We start from the raw sequence: 21,502 nt of genomic DNA on the forward strand, positions 1-21,502 counted from the left end.
CATGTGATTTTAGCAACAACAGCAAATCCTGAAGGTATAGTCGGAAAACTACAAAGGTTTATTAATTTCCCTTTCTATAAAATAAGAGGAGCCAAACGGATGGTTTTAAAAGTTTACTGTTGGTACCCTCTTTTCAGAAGTTGTTGGATTTATTAGGAGATGAAGTACCTGTTACTTACACCAAAATTATTCTCAGAAAATGAGCTACTTTGAAGGAAAAAAAAAACCCATATATATATATATGTATGTTTCTACTTTTGCCTTTTTTTTTTTTTTTTAAGTGTTCCCTGGCTATATTTATCTTAATCATTTCACACCCTGAATAATAAAACGTAATTTTGCAAATAATTGTTCTGTTCATAGGAAAGAAAGCATTCACTCAATTTGATTTACTGTACTGACTTCCATTTAACATATCATACAGCTCTCAAACACACACAGCTGTCAGGAATAGCTGAAATATTTATGTACTACTGATAAGGCACTTACAGAGCCTTATTTGAGGCGTGCTAATAAAGAATGAGAAAGCACTTAGAAAACAGTTATAATCATAAGGATTTGAAGAAGCTCTGGGCTTACATATACATCATCTCAACAGTGCAAGTTCTGTCTACTTGAAACAGCTCTGCTAGGTCCCTAAACATTGAGCAGCACATACCTGATCCTGCAAATAAACATGAGAATGTATGCCATGATCAATTCAACAGGATCTGTATTTCCTTTTTACAGAGAACATTGACTTTCATAGTTGAAAGTTCCTTCTAAAACACTAATTCTCAACTGTATTTTTTTAACATTGATCATTCATGTACAACAGCAAAAAACTATGACCAACTAAAGCCTCAGGACCATAGTAAGTGAAATAAACTGTTCTGAATTTAAAAGATTTTTGACTTTCACAAGTCAACTCTGCATTTCATTGCAACTCACAGCACTAGGCATGGCACAGCATGCGTCCTTCACCAACTTTAAGTTTACCCCTCTAGATTTTGCAGCAGTGCAGAACAGTTATTATGGTAATGGTGTACCTTTTTCCTCTACTGATAAGCAAAAAAACCACCCCTGAAACAAAAGCATCACAACAACAACAACCCCAAAAACTTAAAACAGTAGCTTGTTCACTGCCTTTGTGGCCTGAAACTACAACTCCTTCCTTAGAGTTGTCAGCTATAGATATTAAAAGGCTCTCTTTGCAGTGCAGAATTCACGGAATCACGGAATTGTCAGAGTTGGAAGGGACCTCTAGAGATCATCTAGTCCAACTCCCCTGCCAAAGCAGGGCTGCCAAGAGCACATCACTCAGGACTGCATCCAGGCGGGTCTTGAAGATCTCCAGAGAAGGGGACTCCACAACCCCCCTGGGCAGCCTGTTCCAGGGCTCTGGCACCCTCACCGGAAAGAAGTTTCACCTCATATTTAAATGGAACTTCCCATGTTCCAGCTTGTGCCCGTTCCCCTCGTCCTGTCACTGGAAACCACTGAAAAGAGTCCAGGCTCCATCCTCCTTCAACCCACCCTTTAGGTACTTGTAAACGTAGATTCTTTGATCTGAAACTGTGCTTTCAAGGATTACCTTCAAACTTGCTCGAAATTAAAACATTTGGGGGGTGCACAGATAATACTTTGCAGAATCCCATTACCTCTCTGACTTATAGCTGTGTTACTATAAATTGCCATATGCTGTGACAATTCATGGTTTCTTTGAGCTGAGAACAAGAGAGCTAGCCCAATTAAAAAACTAGTGAAGGGCACTAGGAACTAGAACTAGGAGCGCAAAGAAGCTGGTGAAGGGCCTGGAGAATAAATCGTACGAAGAACGATTGAGGGAGCTGGGACTGTTTAGTTTCAGGAAGAGGAGGCTGAGGGGTGACCTCATCACTCTCTATAACTACTTGAAAGGACATTGTAGAGAGGTTGGTGCTGGTCTCTTCTCACAAGCAAGCAGCAATAGAACAAGAGGGAATGGCTTCACGCTGCAACAGGGTAGGTTTAGACTAGACATTAGGAAGAAATTCTTCACAGTAAGAGTGGTCAGACACTGGAACAGGCTGCCCAGGGAGGTGGTTGAGTCACCATCCTTGGATGAGTTTACGAGTCGCTTAGATGTGGTGTTGGGGGATATGGTGTAGGGGAGAACTTTGTAGAGTAGGGTAGATGGTTGGACTCGATGATCCCAAGGGTCTTTTCCAGCCTGAATGATTCTATGATCCTTCGAACTAGGGAATAGCTATTGCTCAGAAATAGTACATTATATGTGCAATGAAGAGAAACAAATGGCAGAAGTAAGCTATATTAAAGAAATGATTTTAACACATCACATGTATTTCTTAAAAATCATTAACAAAAATCAATGTAAAGTTCAGTCTGCTAAACAAAGGCTTCAGATTTAGGAGCTGATGGAACAGAACAGCAGTCACATATAAATAACATTTACTATTCAGAAAATGATTCAGAAAAAAAATAAATCAGATCATTAAGTATTTTTTCCCCTGGCAGATAACTAGATGAGAACTCTGACCGATACCTATAGAGAGCTGGGATCCTGGCTACAGCAGTAGCTGCAGAGCATGAATATCCTGACTAGCCAGTAGTCACACTACATAGATAGCGTATCTGAAAGCTATTAGGTTAACTTCAGCCTGTAGTCACTAGTCTGCACATGCCTCCTTCAGAATTAGTCAAGAGAGAAGATGGACACAAAAGGCAAAAATCACTCTCAGGTCACTTAGAAGGAAAGAAAGGGAGACTAGCTGCCTTACATCAAAGATTATCCTTGTGAATACCCTCACCCCACAGAAAGAAAACACCCCTGGAAGAGATCTGGTAACAAAGCAGATCATCTAAGAAAATGAAAATGTATGCCTCTTGTCAATAAGTTAATTTTACCTTTTTTTAAAAGCACTTTTGCAAAGTACTCATATTTCTGAAAAGGGAGAAAATCGGAGCCTTTAAAAAAACAGTCAGGCCCAAACTAACGATAGTTTTAAAATGCAATGATACCACCAACTGTAACAGAACATTGCCACCTAGTGACAACATGAACCACCGCAAAGTCCTGGCACTACTTAGAAAAAGCAATTACAGCATAATTTGTATTCATATTAAACTGCTACACTTCACGTAAGAACGGCAGTCTTTAAAAAAGGGGGAAAAAATAATCTACCTCCCCATATCTTCCTACTGTGTATAATTGTGGCAAGTGAAGAGATCGGAGTAAGAAGAAAGGTTTAAAGGGGAACAGGTAGATAGTCGAAGAAGAGGGATCATTTCACCGGTATTTGTGCCGGTGGTGGACAAGAACAATTTCAGTTAACAACTCCTGCCCCATTTGGAAAATATGCAACACTGTAAGAGTCAGAGCTCTGAGTATAATCTGCAAACTACCTGGTGATTCCTCAAGTTTGTAATTCAGTATATTCTTTGTCACTGAAAAAATTACTGACAGTAACTTTAAAATAAAGATTTACTTATTAATTAAAAATTGCTTCTCTAAAGAGTTGATCAAGAGGCAAACTGGCTTCACATGACTTCTGAATAAAAACGTAAGGCAAGTGCCATTCTAAAAATTCAATGTAGTAAATGTGTTTACTTGTAATAACAGCATCACCTGTCTAGCATTTTTCCTGTTCCTGCATTGCGGCTGAATCTTCTCACTGTTGCTTCGTTGCTACCCCTGAAAATACACCATGAACCACATCGCATCCACAGCTTTCTGCGGTTCTTTACCCACCACCTTTCGCCCGTGCCCAGGGAAAGCTTTCCTGCCCCTCGGTTTCAGCAATTCACCTACTGATTACACCTGAAATCTCTTTCCATTATGTTTACACATCGAAAAATCAAGCAGCGCTGGCAATCAGCTCTTATGATACTAACCTCAAACCTTCCTTCCAACTTGCAGTCACTTGACCAGAGGAATTTAAGGCAAATGACCAGTAACCAAACCAGAAAAACATACATCAAAGCTTGCAACCCTTCTGCATGAGAAACTCCTAGCATTGGCAGAAAGGATGCTGAAGGCTACAGCCAAAGAGAATCAAAATACAGGAGAAATGATTGAAGGAGGAAAGAAAAGATGACAAAAAGGATGGAGAGGGAAAGGAAATGTGACAATGTATCGAAAATTCAGTCTTGCCTAAGAAGCTTTTAGCAGTACAAGCTGTTCTTTGTCCTTCCTTTTGATAGACTACACAAATCACTATGTAATATACACTGACTATAGGCTTAAGACAGTGAATAACTTGGTTTTGACTATAATCATCTCAAGGACTGGAAGAAAATGGAGGGGGTCCCAACAAAGTCCGATTACTTGACTGGTGAAAAACTAACAGGACATACAACACCAGATTCTTAAAATGTACTAAAGATTATCTTCTGCTCCATCTCTCTCCCCAGAAAGAGACAGACGCTTCTATGGGAGTTCCCGTTCTGGATTTTTAAGGCAGAATTGATTGATTGAGAACCTAAATGGGGAATAGTACTGTGGGAAAAGAGAGTTCAGCCTTCTCAGAAAAGAAAAAAATCCCAACTGGGATAACTAAAGAATAAGGTCTACCAGAAAGATCATCTGAAAGGCCAACGAGGGAATGAACTGCAAGACTTCAAAAAAGTCATATTAAATTACAGAAAGGCAAATTATACCAATGTAAAGGAAAACTATAAGAACAATTCAGACTGATAAATCACAATCTGAAAATCAAAAAGAGAAGATTAAAAGTACTGAAAAGAACATATGGATAAAACCAGGAAGGTTAATAGAACAATTTTTAGTTAGAAGAGGGGGGGGGGAATAAATGACAACAATGTTCTATATATGCAGCATGAATCAGGTTAGGACTGATAAAACACAAAAGAAAATGATACATTAAGAAAATACAAGTATTCAAAGCTATCTCTGCTTTGATTCACAAAAAGGTAAATGATGTCGTATATTCAAGACGATTAACAATGAGATGATGGTGTCAGCCGTAAAAAAACCCAAACAACAAAGAGCAAAATTGGCTAAAAATCTGCAAATAAGACAGATGTGTTCAAACTTGCAGATCCTAATGAAATTCGTTATATGACACTTAGGTAGCTAGAGAAACTAAGTCTCTGAACCATTAATGATCACCTTACCTATCAAAGATAAAGGAGGTGTCAGGAGACTAGAAAGGGAAAACAGGGTACTTAACGCTAACAAAAACAGGAAAAAAAGCCTGAGGAATGTATTGGGTTTGTGTGCCAAGGTTTTGGTAGTGGGAGGGCTACAGGGGTGGCTTCTGTAAGAAGCTGCTAGAAGCTTCCACCATGTCCAACAGAGCCGGCTCCAAGATGGACCTGCTGCTGGCCAAGTCCAAGCCAATCAGCAACGGTGGTGGCACCTCTGCGGGACAGCAACCAGGAGAAAGAAGTGAAAGCAACAACTCTGCAGACACCAAGGTCAGTGTCAAAGGAGGGGCAGGAGGTGCTCCAGGCACTGGAGCAGAGATTCCCCTGTAGTCCATGACGAAGACCGTGGTGAGGGAGGCTGTCCTGTTGCAGCCCATAGAGGTTAACAGTGGAGCAGACATCCACCTGCAGCCCATGGAGGACCCCATGCTGGAGCAGGTGGATGCCCAAAGGAGGCTGTGACCCCATGGAGAGCCAATGCTGGAGCAGGTTCCTGGCAGGACCTGTGGCCCCATGGATAGAGGAGCCCACACTGGAGTGCGTTTGCTGGCAGGACTTGTGACCCCACGGGGGACCCACACTGGAGCAGTCCGTGCCTGAAGGACTGCACCCCGTGGAAGAACTCATGTTGAAGGAGTTTGTGGAGAACCATCTCCCATAGGAGGGACCCCACACTGGAGGCAGGGGAAGAGTGTGAGGAGTCCTCCCTGTGAGAAGGAAAGAGCGGCAGAAACAACATATGATGAACTGACCACAACCCCCATTCCCTGACCGCCTGCGCTGCTCAGGGGGAGCTGTAAAGAAAATCGGGAGTGAAGTTGAACCTGGGAAGAAGGGAGGGGTGGGGGAAAGGTGTTTTAAGATTTAGTTTTTATTTCTCATTACCCTACTCTGATTGGACTGGTAATTGCTGAATGATCTCTCCCTGTCCTTATCTCAACCCATGAGCCTTTCGTTGTATTTTCTCTCCCCTGTCCAGCTGGGGGGATGAGAGGTGGGAATGATAGAGCAGCTTTGGTGACGTCCAGTCAGGGTCAACCCACCACATGGAAAAACCAAGGAGAAAGGATAATTTTAACCTCCAAAGGGTATCGAAACAAATTAGTAATCTTTTTGCATGCATGCTTTTTTTTTTTTTTGTGGTTGGACTCGATGATCTCAACGGTCCCTTCCAACCAAGAAGATTCTGTGATTCTATGAGAAAGGACAAAAAAATAAAACAACAAAAAAAAACCCCAAAACAACAACAACAAAAAAACCATCAGTATTGGCTCCTCAATAATAGACTGCAATAATCCGATAATCTAAATGCCCTGGTAAGAAGTCTACCACATAGGCATAAGTAGAGTTAGATACGATATCCTAGTGGACTGTTAAGTTTGATGCTGAAGTACAGGCTGTATGGAATCATAATCAAGTGGAAGTCTAAAAAGCCTCAAAGGAGATTACACCAGTTGTTCATTGACAAACCAGAGCATTTCAATTCAGGTCTTGCATAGATCTGTGTTCACAGAATCACAGAATCTTCACGGTTGGAAAGGGACCTTTGAGATCATTTAGTCCAACCATACACAAAAAAAAAAACCCACCAAAACAAAAAACCCCACCCAAACACAAAACAAAACACCCAATGCAACAATCTCGGGCACTAGAGCATGCCCTGAAGTGCCATGTCTACGCGTTTCTTAAATACCTCCAGGGATGGTGACTCCACCACCTCCCTGGGCAGGCTGTTCCAGTGCCCGACCACCCTCTCAGTAAAGTAATTCTTCCTAATATCTAATCTAATCCTCCCCTGCCGCAACTTCAGACCATTTCCTCTGGCCCTGTCATTATTCACTTGGGAGAAGAAGCCAACAATACCTCCTTTCACGTAGTTGCAGAGGTATGAACTTCTGTTCAAGTCAGTATTTTCAGAGATGCTTTAGATGATTGAAAATCCTTATAAAAACATGCTGAGGAGCCTGAGATGGACTTTGCAGCAGTGGGAGAGAGGATATGAACACTTTCAGAATTCAAAGTGTTCCTGCTTTCAGATCATCTTCTCTGTTTGTAAGATGAAATGTAAAAAACACAAAAGCCCACTAATCATCTTGGTGGCCCTCCACTGGACTTGCTCCGATATGTCAATGTCTTTCCTGTGCTGGGGAACCCAAAACTGGACACACCACTCTACATGTGGTCCCAAAAGTGCCATGTAGTGGGAAAGAACCATCATTTCCGTCCAACTGCTGGCTATTCTCCTGACGTAGCCCAAGATGCAGATGTCCTTCTTTGCCAGAAGGGCACAATGATGACGCATGTGCAACTCACTGCCCACAAGGACATCAGGTCCTTTCCTACAAAGCTGCTTCGTAGCCAGTCAGTGCTGCCCTGTGCTGTTGCATGGGCTTATTCCATCTCAGATGCAGAATTTCAGTGAAATTCATGAGGTTCCTGTGAGTCCATTTCTCTAGCCTGATGTGGCTGCTCTAAATAGTGGCCCTGTCTCCAGCGTATTGACTGACCTTCCTAATTTGCAGAGACTGCACTCCCTTCCATCATCCAGGTCATCAGGTAGCTTATAATTTCAACTTGTAGCTAGATTCACTGATTTTAACATCAGAGATTTTGTGCAAATACGTATTATTTCCATTTGAGGTCTGCTTAAATCAAAGGACAGTAAACAAGGATACTAACAAAACAGAAATGGAGCATATTCCAAATCTGTAGGCCAGCATCTCATAATACATAAAAATTATGAACAAGCATAAATTACAGTCAACTTACTCATTCCTGAACATTCTCTGTCTCCATCCCACACGTTAGAAACTGCATGCCCCGTCAACAGGAGGTTAATCAAACTTTGGCTATATAACAGAAAGAAATCACCTATTAAAAGGTATGTACAATTTAATTCTGAAAAAATGGTTACCTCTAACAAATGGAAAACATGTTGTATTACCCGGACAGCTAAGCAGACATTCTCTAAGTATATATATTCCTTTAATTAGTGTGTATTTGTGATTCAGCAATGTTAATATGATCTCCACTCTATCAATCAGCAACTTGATATAAAAATGTAGCCCTGAATTTGAGAATTATTCCTCTGAAAATTGAGCAATAACAGAAGCATCTCCTCAGGATTTATGTAATAAATAGATTAAGCTGTGAAAAAGGCATGCTATGTTAAATGTTGCTCTTAGCTACTATAAATTTATAGTTGAATCTTTGTCGTAGTGTCACTAATTTCCTAAAAGAATGAACAGTTACAGAAACATAAAAAATTAGCCCATTAATCTATTTTAAATGGTAGCAACCATATTTTGCAGCTTACCTTCCATGACCGTAAACAGGATCTATCAATGGCTCAGTTGCATCTTCAATTTCATTTTTTATGTTTTCAATACCCTGCAGAAAAATTACAAACATTTTTGCTCTCTTAAGGAATGAATTGCAACATTTACAACAACAGAATACAACAGTAAAACATCAGGAGGCTGATGTCCTTGTATGAATTGATACCTAAATACAGCTCTTTCTCTTGATAAGAGATGGTAGGGATATACAAGGAAGGACATTTCCAAAATTGGTAATTTCCTCCAGATCAGGAGGAGGAAGAAAAAAAAAAAAAAGTCTGAGCTTTTCAAATTTTTATGCTGGAAATGTACTGCAACATGAATGAAGATGCCATTCTATCCATTTACCTAGATTTGACTTAGTTTCAGTTGAGTTTAGTGTTCACCTTTCACAGAAAAAGGGGTATATGATCAAACTTTCTCTTAACAAAGAAACAAAACAAGCACATGCACAAAGAATAGCAAACAACCCACAAACCTTGGTCAGTATTACAGAATACAGGAAGAGCAATACTCCAAATCTGTTTGTCCACACTGAATATTGATCGAAAACTGCATCCTTCAGTTCAGGGAAGCTTTTGAATGCTCGTTTGCTAAAGACAAAAGAAAATAAAATGACAGAGAAGGAGAACATATTTAGATGAAGCCTTAGAATAGTGTCACAAAGCACAAACAACAACTATTAATACTTAACAAGAAAATGTCCAATTAAAAGCAGAGTAAAACTGGTGTTATATACAAAATGACACAGCAGCTGTTCTGGACTTACTATAACTGCCATAGAGTCATTAGTATTTACCCATCAGAAGAAGAGAAATAATTCTGGAGCAGTGTGCAAAAATGAACATAGTTTTTATATGCAAACACTAACCATAAAGTTACATATTCTTGTGAAAGAGATGAGTGGCTTGAACCAGTAATTCTACAAAACAGTTTCTGAAATTGTGAATAGACTGTATGTCACCAAAATAACGTTTGCATTATACAGTGTTCTGAAAGACATTTAGTCCATGAACAGTGGAGAAAAAAACCTTCCTCTTAAGCAGGTAAGACTATCTTTCAGGCTTTGGAAGTATTTATTACATTTCCCATGGGAATTTGATTTTGTTAGACTCTAGCTTTGAAAAAAAGCAAAATGTTCAAAACCACAACTGATATGTTAACATTTGGGAAACTATCTGGTTGTATAACAGGGATGCTGCCCAGATGATAAGGTCACACCAGATGATCATATGTTTAAAAAGAAAGAAAGTAAAATAAAAACAGAGGAATGGAAGAGATCCATCAAGATTCCAGTGAAGTACTACACTTTCTATTTCTTGGGATATTTAGAGCTAAATACTGCTTTTCAGAACACAAACATTAGTTTTTATTGAGTAATTCAAACTAGACTAGAGTCTCTGCTTATCTTACACAAACTCAGGTGTATTATTTTCTTTTTGATTTCTTGCACGCTTTCAGTAAATCTTGTTTAAAAAAGAAACAAACATCTACAAAAATTTATCCAGAGATAGATTTTCTCTGGCTAACACTTGAGATTTTTAAACTACCTTTCATTACCCATAGAGTACACGAGGCATACAAGGTATGCAAGCAAAGTCAGCTCTGAAATCCATCACTCAGCTCAATATTAAGGTGTATGCCAGAGCGTTCATTTCCAGTGAGAAAGACTGAGAAAAACTGAACTGGGTACCACAAGTCCAAGCTCAAGTTAGTGAGTGGGAGGGAGGGGGAAGGCAGGAAATAAGGGTTTTGATCAGATATGGTTATAAAAATTGTATATTTTCCCCTTTCTTCTTTCCTCATATGGGTTTAAAGAACAAATTATAGTTACTACTGATAAAATAAGCAGTAGTTATTTCAGTTCTAATCAGTAATATTTTCCATCTCAAGTGTTTTTTGAAATTCTATTGCTCTTTATTTCCTCTTTGGGGATTTATTTGTATAACGATCACAATTGTTCACTGTGAAAAAAGGCCTTTACCTTTAAACATAAACTCACTAGAACTGTATTTACATCCCAAAAAGAGAACACTGTTTAAAGCATGAAACAAAAATCAGTCTTGTATATGAAACATTTTTATGAATGTTTCCTACATTGTCCCAAATCTGAAGACATACTAAATGACAATTTTTTTCAGTATATATATCACAAGTATGTAAGAATCACATGTGAAGATTGTGTATAAAAAAATCTAGGATTAACTTCTTTAATGTACATGTGAATCTTAATTAGCTGTGTTCATATACTTGAAATGCACCAGTTATTTGGCCAATTTCACGCATTACGTTGCTCCAGTTTTATTTTAAACCCCAATGCTTATGCTCAAAATAATATTCCATTTTAAACTGCAAAATGCAAAGAACCTCCCCCCAAACCAAAACTGGAAATCCAAGATTAACCTGATGTGTAACACACACAAAGTTCCTCAACATACCCCTTTCAGGGCTGTGAATATTAGTGTAACTTCAAAATACTGTATTTCAAATGTTCCAACATATTACTTACTGAATTAATGCATGAAATCGCTCAAAGCCAAGCTCTTCGACAGCCAAGGCAGCTATACACAAGAGACACTTTTCAGCACTACACATGGCAAAAAAATGACACAAGATACACACAGCAAGCTAGTATACTTTTAAGCTTTAATTATATTTTTAATTTTTAATCCTCCCTTGACATTTAAATTTTTTAACTAATTAGTATAAACTAATTTACTGCAACATTAAGATTCCACCATACAAATTAGTGAGAACAGATTAATCAATTTATTCAAAGCACAAAGCCACTGGAGTGTGTAGCCTTGAAAATATTTGTCAAATACCAAGCTGTTAATTTTGTACAAAACGTGGCTGTCACAAAGTCATCAAGCATTTGCATACTATAGATAATTTTGCAGGTCAACAAGAAGTATTATTTCCTAGAAAAGCAAGCATGACTATTTGGATCATTTTGTCAATGTAAGTAAGCTGTATTTTTTCCGAAAATATACCTTTCTGAAACGTTGGGGTTTTTTTTCCCCTTTCAATGCTTATTTATTACAAACTAATGAGTAGAAATATTCTACACAGTATTAGACATCCTGTTTTTAAATTAATTCTCATTGTTTTCTTTTAATAATGGATAAATAACCTTCCAAATAAGTGTCACGTCCAAGACAGAAAAAAAATACAGCATTAGTGTCTTCCCAAGTTCAACAAAGGCTTTATACCTTTGTTCCCCTCACAACATTTCCAAACAACTTTTAAAATCAAATTTTCTTTTACCAACAGGAAGTTACACTCGCCAGTTAATAACCAAATTCTATAGGCATTCAAATATTATGACTGTAGCAGTCTTTAGTACCCTCCGTGTCCATAAGGACTTTATCTTCCTGCTAGCGGAATAATACCCATACCAGGTAGATCTGTTTTCTGATAAAGGCCACTTAATGCTGAATATTTAAACAATGTCTGATCATCTAGCTACTGAACTTGACTGCATACAATTCGTTAAAGACCTGAAGCCATTAGGGGTAATACTACTGATCAATTCTTCCCACAAGAATTCCAGAAAGGACTTTTTATGCCCTTTCTCATTGTATTTTGAAAGACGCACTTGTTTGCCTACGTGCAAACACAACTGATTCTCCAGCAATAGAACACTTTCATTTTCTACTTCACAAATAAGGCAGCACTAGTCATAAGAGTGTTTTTGCCTTGTGAAAAACTACAAGGAATCACTAAAATTAGGTTACCACGAGCAAAACTGGACTTAAGAAAATCTATTTTTAAGATACATTTGAAAAATATGAAACAATCTAAATTGCAGAGAATTTCCAATCAGAGCTTTTTTTTTGCTTCTCTATTTTTGCTTAATTAAAAATTGTTTTTATAAGAAAATTTATAAATGCTACAGGAACCAACCCTGCTCCAAGAACATATATTTTTGAAGCAGAGAGTTCAAGGGACTAAATCATATAAAGCAATCTTTGAACCTGGGAACTTGCACTATTGCAGCCAACGCATGGCCAACAACAAGTCACCGGTATACACCACAAAAGCACATGAAAAATGCAATTGCATTCAGTAAGTGTGCTCGAATCCACCTTTTGTTCACACAGCAGGATGATAGGCAGTTTCATTCTGTTACTACAGAACAGAGTGAAATGGTAAGAATACTACTATTTGAATCAAAGGGAAAGAAGTAGAAATACTAAAGAGAAGTGTAGCTCTGCATAACCCAAACAAGGTTAAATAAAGACAGCGCTTCATGGAGAGGAAAAGAACCAATAGAAATAGAACATAAGCTGTATAAGAAATACAATCATACAGAAAAATCTTTAAAATTATACTCTATCATGCTTTGTCTAATCATATTTCATGGTTTTATTATATATTCTCATATTCAATTCCCAAATAGCAGTAGCTTGCCATGTGGAATTGTATCTGTAATACTCCCTCCCCCCCCACCCCCTCCAACTATCTCTTAAGTCCTACCAACTGTGACAATGCCTGTTTCTATGTTTACTGATTACAGCAACCAAGCAAAAAATAGATTTATTCCTTTGCACTAGCAGTAACAGAACTCTGTGTTATTAACACACATTTTTTGCCCCGAGCCTAACAAGGCAAGAAGCTGGTCTACAGTTAAAATAGCAGGACAGTAAAGCAAAAACCCCACCCTAACAAATATATCTTAAATCAGGAAGTGTATTGCATTATGAAGTAAAATACTCTTTTAACTGTAGAGTACATACAAGAGGTATTTTCAGTGTCTTAGCAAGAAATGTAGAATATGAACAGTGAAAGAGATTAAGTTTGCTTATGACAAAAGCAGACTGTTCACGGTAATGTATCCTGCTCTTCTTAAGCACGTTCCATGGTATTAAGGACAAGTCAGGCAGAACTTGGAGACTTGCACAGAAATATAAAAAATGTAGATATGTAATAGAAGGATTAGTTCGTTAAGCGTCAGTGTTGAGAGCAATTACTAATCGAGTGTGTGTTGAAACAGACTTTCTGCTGACTATTTTCTACAGTTAAAAGTTCTTTAGAACAAGGCAATAAACTAAATAAACAGGACAGTAAAAGCCTACTGATAAGTAGGCTCTACTTCACTTTTTCTTCAAAGGAAACTTCATAATATGAACAAGAGCTTCAGAGACAACTGGAAAATCCACAGAAACAGAAAATAGGAATTTCAGAGTTACAGCTGCCTTATTATTGAAGATTTTAGATTTTTTTTTTTCAACAGATGTTGAAAAAAACAGATTTTTTTTCAACAGTTGTAGATACAACTTTTCTTAATCAGAAAAAAGCTCACGTTGGAACTCTTACATAGTGACCTCCTGTTTTTTCCATCAAGTAACATTTTAATTATTATTGTTTCAGCCTTCTAGAGCACATGGAGCATTTGATAGAAGCAGGTGAAGATGACTTGTAACATAAAGAGCTCCAGCACTACTAATTGCTATAGCTAGCTGCGCACGTACAAGTCTATGTACAATTCTTACTTTGTAGTTACGTCACAAACTGCCGAATAACACACTCCTTCCATCAAAAGATGGCACTTTTATAAGCATGTTCTCATATGAAGAGTTTTTCATACTCTTAAAGGACACATTGGGAACAAAAACTAAATGAAAAAGAAGCTTATCTTTTAACATGTTAGATATCTTCTATTAAATAATAAATACACATCTCAATGATCATGTGCGCACAGATAGAATTTCCCCCTCTCTAGCTCCACAGTTGCTGGGTATGACTGGATGCTGTATTTTAGTGCAATAGATGATGTTCACCAGATCCTTGATGGCAGCAGCTAATGAAGGAATCAAGACATTTGCAAAAAGTAGGTAACTGAAAAATTCTATCCTACAAAACATTCCGTTAGCCTACTAGAAGGTGATTTAATTAAACTGTTTTGGTACTTCATAGAATCAAACCAGGGGAAAAAGGCTACTTCACTATAACAGGGGATCCAGATTATTTTAGAACAGATAAAGTTTTGCAAAATTTCCTACAAGAGCTCTTCTGAAGTAAAGCAAAAAGTGACAAGTTAAAATATTCCTCCAGTATTAGGAAGCGTCTAGAATTTTCCAAATTAAAGACACATCAGATCCCAATAAATTACAAAATAAAATTGAAAAGAAATGGCTCAAATTCAAGAGAAGCATGTATGGTAGAACTCCAGTGATAGACAGCACATTCCTTTTGACAAAAAGGATCAATGACTAATTACAAAGAAAAAAATCTGTCTATTGCTAATGGAATCACAAAGGCGAAAACGCCATCATGTACAATAATAAAAAGCAGCGGCCTCTCAAAACCAACATAATACTTCACTACGTGACAGGTAATTCAGAATAGAAATACATCTTACATGGATGTTCCTCTTGATGACTAGATTCTGCAGGACTGTCAGAAATACTAGCAGTTTCTTCAGTTGTTTTTCCTCTTATCCATGTTGCCAGAGAGTATGACTCAGAATTATCAGAGCAAGCCATTTCCAAAATATCACATAATGTATGACAGAGAAGGTTCTTCTGCTCCTCTTCTGAAATATCAGAAACCTACATGAGTTCAATTGCTGCTAATCAGTATCTTATATAAGCTACTAGTATCTTTTTTATACATTAATTTTATCTACATAATTGAGTTCATCATTTTCATCTTATTAATTATTAACATTAATTGCTGTTTGACTATACTGGACCAAAGAATTATAAAGTTGTCTTTAGAAAAATTTATTTTAATATGATCTCTAATCCATTCCTTTCCTAATAATGGATTTCAATCAAACATTTATAAAACACACAAGTACTACAGTCATAGACCTCACAAATGGGAGTTTAGAGACACGGAGTGTACATACTGTATGCCTCGTAAAACAGCATGGGAGCACACTTAAACAAAAAGAAAGTGTAAAATATTTTAAATTCTTTGTACTAGGACATGCTTTGCAAATAATTAAAATGGAAAAAACTAAAGAGGAAAAAAAGAGGTCTTGGTACCTGGACAGTCTCTCCAAGTAGACTTTTCGCTGGTAAAAAGCCTCTTCAAAAGGAATGCCTTTGTTATTAAAGCATAAAATAATATTAAAATGCAAGCCAACACCAACTTTTACATTATGTCACAAGCTCTATACCAAAGCATTTTTGCATGTTATTAGAAGGGTTTCAAGCTGGTCACTGCTCAGTTAGAGATCCTGAGCCTGCACTGTTTACTGACTTTTTCCATTGAAACTAACTGTAAAGGCGGTCTTGTACCTAAGTTCAACAATATTGAGTTTGAGCTTCCAGTATGCTTCAAATAAACAGAGCGCGTCTTTACATAAACATCTCCAGACTTACAGGACTGCAGTAACGGAGGCAGAAATATTTTGCAATATAACTGATGAGTAGTACAAGACAACTCTAGTCACTAAGACAAATGGTTTTGTTAGTTAAAAAGCCCACCTGTTTTAACCATTGCAAGTCATAATTCACAGATCAAAGAAAACCTATGCATCTCCATGTCCCTGCTTTGTTTTCTATCAAGACTAACGTTGCAGTTAAAAGAGATATGCTCTAAGTTACAGAGAAGGTACCATGAAAGAATAAGCTTTGGGTAGCAGGCTCTTGGTCTTTCGGCTTACTCTATTAAATGCTCTTTCAGGTATTTCTAGCACCTTAAAAATAGCTCCTTCAACTTTCACTTCTTCCCTGACAGACCCACCCTGTTCTCTTGTCACAGGTCTTTAGCACACCTTTTTCAGTAATTCACAGCAGCAGTAGGCACTGCAAGATCTGTTTGATCCCTTCCTCCTTCCCTAGCTGGAACTCAGCTCACTTTTAAACACGCTTTAAATACTTAATTTCAAGGAAGTTGAACTACATATAAATCTGGAAAGACACTGCCTATAAGAACATTTGATACCGCAAAGACTTGGCGCTGCCTTTAAGGAGCTGGATGGTCCTATTCTTCACTCTCTCCACTCTCCCTAAATAAGACTTGAAATTCTAACACCAGAGACCAGACACTCTATATCTTGTTTTTAAGACCACAGAAGTAAGCAGAACCACGTTACAGAGTGCAATTCATAATTTTTTTTTTTCTATTGATTGTTTACAACCTAAACACGTGATGCTTCTTCCTATGGCACAAGTCTTTTGGTGAAACTAGAATTTCAAGTGTCTGGAGGTAACCATAACAGAGGTTTATGACTATCGCATTACACACACCCCAGAAATGCAAACAATTCCCCAATGTCAGTTGTCTGACCTAGATACCTTCCAGTTCATGTTCAGATCAACTCTGCCACATGACTCTAATACGTCAGTGGACAAGGCCTCAACTCGATCCTAAACATAAGTGCAGAGTCTGAATCTGTGTGTAAGGAGTCAAAAGCAGGTTAGCAGAAAAACTAACCTGGCCTATGACTCAATGTCTGCCTGTCTCTACAGGGAGCTCCTAAGAGAACGAAGAGCAATCAGAGATTAGACAAACTGCTCTAGCAGAATGGATCCAGCCTATGGGTCATATATCTACACAGTAATCACAGTTGCCCCAGAAACAGCATTTCAAAGAGTATGCACATAGCCGACAAGATAAATGGAGTGAGAAACCAAAAAAAAAAAAATCACAGAGTTGGTTGAGCGTATCTGAAGCGCAAGTGAAACCCTAAGCAAGTATCCAGAATAAAATATATTCACCTGACATACTTCTGCTAGCTAGAATTTTGAAAGTATAACATTTCTCCTTTTCTTATATAGCAAACCTTGTCAGGTTTGAAAAGAGATTCCTTCAAATATTTCTAATAGAGTTTGCTAAAGCAGCCATTGTGACACAGACATCACCCTTCCTAAAGGCAGGGAAATTGAGAGATAAAAAAAAAAAAAATAAGATTACGTTATATCTGATCTTTTATGTCTCCCCTTTACCCTGCATTCCTCACTTTAATGTTACCTCTGCTTGGATCAACCTGCTGCACTTCCTCAAACAAATCCACTTCTGCAAAATTATAGTTCAAAATCAACCTATCTCTGCCTTTTTACTGAGTTGTCTCCTCCAAACTATAACTATGAAATCGCAAGACAAATGATCTGCAATATTTTCTGTATTTATTTTAGTTCCACATATATAGACAAAAGAAGAAATTTTGGGCTTACTAATTTTAAAATATTCCTATAAATGTACCTTACCTGTACAGGTGCAATCACTGCACAAGGGCCACCTTCAAATTGTTCTAATGCAGTTGATTCAGATTCACTAAAGACAAATCCTGTCACATGAAAAAAAGGCTACATTTAGTGAAATATGTAAACAAACACGTTTATGTTTACTCCTTCCCTAACAGAAATGACACTTGATTTATTCACCTTTGAAGATAAGATAGGTTTTCAAGACTTTTTTCCCCTGATCGTGCAACAGAATGCAGTTAAGCTATCTGAAGAAAAGAAGTCATTAATACAGGTGAAAGCATAGAAATGAATTATTTATCTCAGCAATGAAATCATGACCACAAAGGGCTAACAGCTAGGGTTTTAAAAAAACAGAAGGATTTTTAACAGTAAAACTGACACTAGGGCACACATGGCTGGATACTTAAATCATAGTTTTTATTTTATTATGGTTTATTTCTTATAAATCAATAAAAATTTGTTTGTAAACAATAACATTTTGTCTCACATGTAAAAATACTAATCATCTTTGGACCTTCACCATGCATAATACATTTCTATTCCCTATGAAGGGTACAGTATGCCTCCTACCGATCTCGTTTTTGGCCTATCAGTGCTTCCTATTAAGACTGAAATACGCTGAGTAACTCAAATACTCACTTGTAACCACTGAAGCAAGCCTCTTAATGGTATTCTTGTACAGAAGATACACTACTTTTACTAAGATGCAAGACTGCCTATTTTCCCCCTCTAATGTATTTGTATTCAGAATTATCTTACAGTCACATAATAGAGTAAACAGTGGAGCAATCACTGCAAAATTTTTTGTTACCACCTTGCCCTTAAACTTGTCTTCAAGATACGCTGATTCATAGCTTGCATTTCTCATGGATAAATGCATATACATGGAGAATTACCTTGATGAAGCTGAAACTTTGCAACTTACTCGCAGTGAATGATATTTTGCATTATTCTTTTAAGTGCTGATAAGATTATGCTGAAGTGACTCTAGTTCAACGTAATCTAGAAACCATGCAACTGTGACCAGCAACTAATGAGCAAGCGCAAGCAAGTCGGGGAAAGGGGGTACACATGCATATTTTCTCAGCAGTGTCAGTCTCAGTGGAAACAATATTTAATGTTTCTTTCCCACTGTTTCTCCCTTTCCCAATTCCATAACATTACATTCAGCCATATCAGAAGCATCCCTAACCCCTGTATGTGAATTTGAGCTGGGGAAATGCATCCCCCCCCAGCGCAGCCTTCCACACTACTGCAGGACAGGTCCATCATCCCAAGCAGCACAAGAGAGGGCTATTGCATGTTTTCAAGGCCATATTTCATCACAGAAATGAGAGTAGTTCAACAACAATGTGAATTTTTTTTTTTTTTTTTTTTAAGATGGATCAATGTAGCCACAGTTCTTAAAAAAAAAAGAATGGGGTTTCCCCTGTATTTGACAGCAAGGCTCCAGGGTTGTTTTTTTAACTGAATGTGCAAATGTGTGCTACAAAGATGTATTTTATATCAAAAAAGCCAGACACACATCATGCCTACATACTTAGATCCAGCATCCCCTAAAGCAGCAACAAAGCTCCATTAATCCATACTTCAACCAACGTTTGCACTTAGTGTTGTTTCACTCCCCTGTTAACATGCCGTAATAAGAAATATCACCAGTCCTTCAAACTTTCCGAATTAGTTTGTGCAGGCTTAGCCATATTAAAAGGTAAGTCTTCCTCTACTTTGAAGCATTACTGTATGCCGTCTAAGTACACTGCAACAATAGGTTTTTTTAGTTGTTTTAATGATTTAGCCACTGCAGAAAAACAACATACTTAGATGTGGTACCATTAAATGACACTTAAGAAATCTTGAATTTGTTTCACGTTCTTCAGGCTCCTTATAGAAAGCGTGAACTGTCTCAGCTTAACCCTGCCCTGCTTTTCAAAAGTACTTCCTAAAAATAAAGAAAATCAAGTATGATCCACCAAAGTGAATACAAATTTGAGATAGACAATGCAAAATTGGTATTACACAGAATTTGACAGAATACAAGCATAGGAAAAAATCCCATATATAATACCTAATGAAACAATTTCTTTTTACCTAAATGCTGCTTAATGCTTAATAAGCATCAAGGTTCTAAAATCCGTTAAACAAAAAAATAGGCTTCAGGGATTTTGGTCTTGCTCTCTTTTAGAACTTCTACAAAATCTGAAGTCCGTTCAGGTTAAATTTCAGAGAACAGCAGTCTGAAGTCCAGCTGGGTTCAAGTCCACCTCAGCCTGCAATTGCATGTACTTTTCTTGCCCTCCACAATAATCCTATCTTGGGCAATCCCTGTAAACACCCATAAACCCCACACTCTTCCTTATGATTTGTAGAACTGACCTGGCCACCCTCTAAGCTACCAACTAAGATCAGCATCTCTGATCCAGACTAATTTCTACTTACTCTCACTCTTAACCAGTCATATCTATCATACAGCTCTTTTCACCCAAGATAAAATTTAAGGAGCAAAATGGATGTAATGCAACCAAAATAATATTTTATTTTTTTTTTTAAATCTGACTGCCTTTTGTCCATTAGTATAATTATCATTCTTTACCTATGAGAAACATTAAAAAGTACAATTATCATTCATCTTCCATGTCATTAATAACGCTACAAATGCTCCATTGACCCCATTTTTTCAATATCACTACTGCTCTACTGCTTTAACCTCTCTGTCAGGTGGAGGAGTTGATCTAGATTCTTGTTGTTAATCAGTGTATTGCTTAATATTTTCAGTTATGGTTACTATGATATTCCCAAATCTGTCTTTATATCATTTGCCCACTATCAATCACACAAAAGGAAGTTTTATTCTTCTCATTTCCCCAAAACTTAGCATTTACCTTGACCCAGTTTTTTTTCCTTCCACCTAATTCTTAGCTCTTCTACATATATTTTGCCAAAATGAATGTATGACTTAGTTACCTACTCTTGTCTTTCCTCTAATACTCCACATTATGGTCCAAAGTACTACAAAAACGATTCATTCTTCTCCTATGGCCACCCCATCACTTTCCTGCATCTTTTTTTTATTTGCCTATTTCTAAAAAATACTTTTTTTTTTTACATCCAAGACACTCTAGACATTAGTACCACTGTCATTTTACAAAGGATGCTGTATACCTTCAGTGTTTTCACTCTGTGCAAGAACCGGTTCTAGCTGAATGAGAGACAAGGGGAGTAGCGAAAGAGTGTGCAACATTAACCACATAAAAAAAAAAAAAAAAACCACCAAAAAAACCCCAACCAACCAAACGTGCTGTATCTCTGATCCAATCTAGCTACAAAGATGCTGTGCTATTCATTTTTTGTCCTGTTCTCTGCCAAGCCAGCCTCTCCCCCTGGAACAGTATTTCGTTTTTGGGATACAAGAACTGCCTGACAGAAACACTAGAATAATCCATTATTACTCAAGTACAAGGTTTACAACATGCCTTAATGTTTTGATGCCGTGAAAGACGAAATCAGGACTCAGTACTCGGGATGACTATTAAGCAGGTATCCTTTATTGCAGCGCTGGACACACAGGGGATCGCTCCTCCAAATGTGCGTGCCAGACAGAGTCAGTTTAACAACATATATGCACACCACACATACATATTCATGCAAGGGCTACTTAACATATTCACTAGTTTCCAGTAATTCATTACCATATGCTACCTCCCTCTTGGAGCCCCCCATTTGTCAGAGATAACATTGTGCTTGGCCTCACAACTGCTGCCCACATACATACATGCCTTTATCGTAGCTCTGCAAGGGGGTAAGCCCCTGTTTGTGGTCAGCCAAGCTATATTTGCTAACTCATACTTGGGTAAG

At 37.7% G+C, this 21,502-nt stretch overlaps 1 protein-coding gene across 2 annotated transcripts in view; it reads right to left on the reverse strand.

The window, feature by feature from the left end:
- The window catches only part of MINDY3 (MINDY lysine 48 deubiquitinase 3), a 65,250-nt gene that overhangs the window by 30,332 nt on the left and 13,416 nt on the right, over nt 1-21,502 (reverse strand). The window contains exons 2-10 of one of the 2 annotated variants that reach the window (XM_074157078.1): nt 19,481-19,589; nt 17,828-17,895; nt 17,651-17,730; nt 15,482-15,539; nt 14,851-15,024; nt 10,996-11,047; nt 8,965-9,079; nt 8,465-8,538; nt 7,918-7,997 (exon numbers count right to left, since the gene is read on the reverse strand). In XM_074157078.1, coding sequence (XP_074013179.1) covers nt 7,918-7,997; nt 8,465-8,538; nt 8,965-9,079; nt 10,996-11,047; nt 14,851-14,974 — 445 coding nt within the window. In that variant the 5' untranslated portion in view covers nt 14,975-15,024; nt 15,482-15,539; nt 17,651-17,730; nt 17,828-17,895; nt 19,481-19,589. The remainder of the gene's footprint in view (nt 1-7,917; nt 7,998-8,464; nt 8,539-8,964; nt 9,080-10,995; nt 11,048-14,850; nt 15,025-15,481; nt 15,540-17,650; nt 17,731-17,827; nt 17,896-19,480; nt 19,590-21,502) is intronic. The other variant, XM_074157077.1, reaches the window with a different exon arrangement.

The sequence above is a fragment of the Numenius arquata genome, chromosome 12 (assembly GCF_964106895.1).
Source record: "Numenius arquata chromosome 12, bNumArq3.hap1.1, whole genome shotgun sequence".
In the NCBI taxonomy this organism is placed as follows: domain Eukaryota; kingdom Metazoa; phylum Chordata; class Aves; order Charadriiformes; family Scolopacidae; genus Numenius; species Numenius arquata.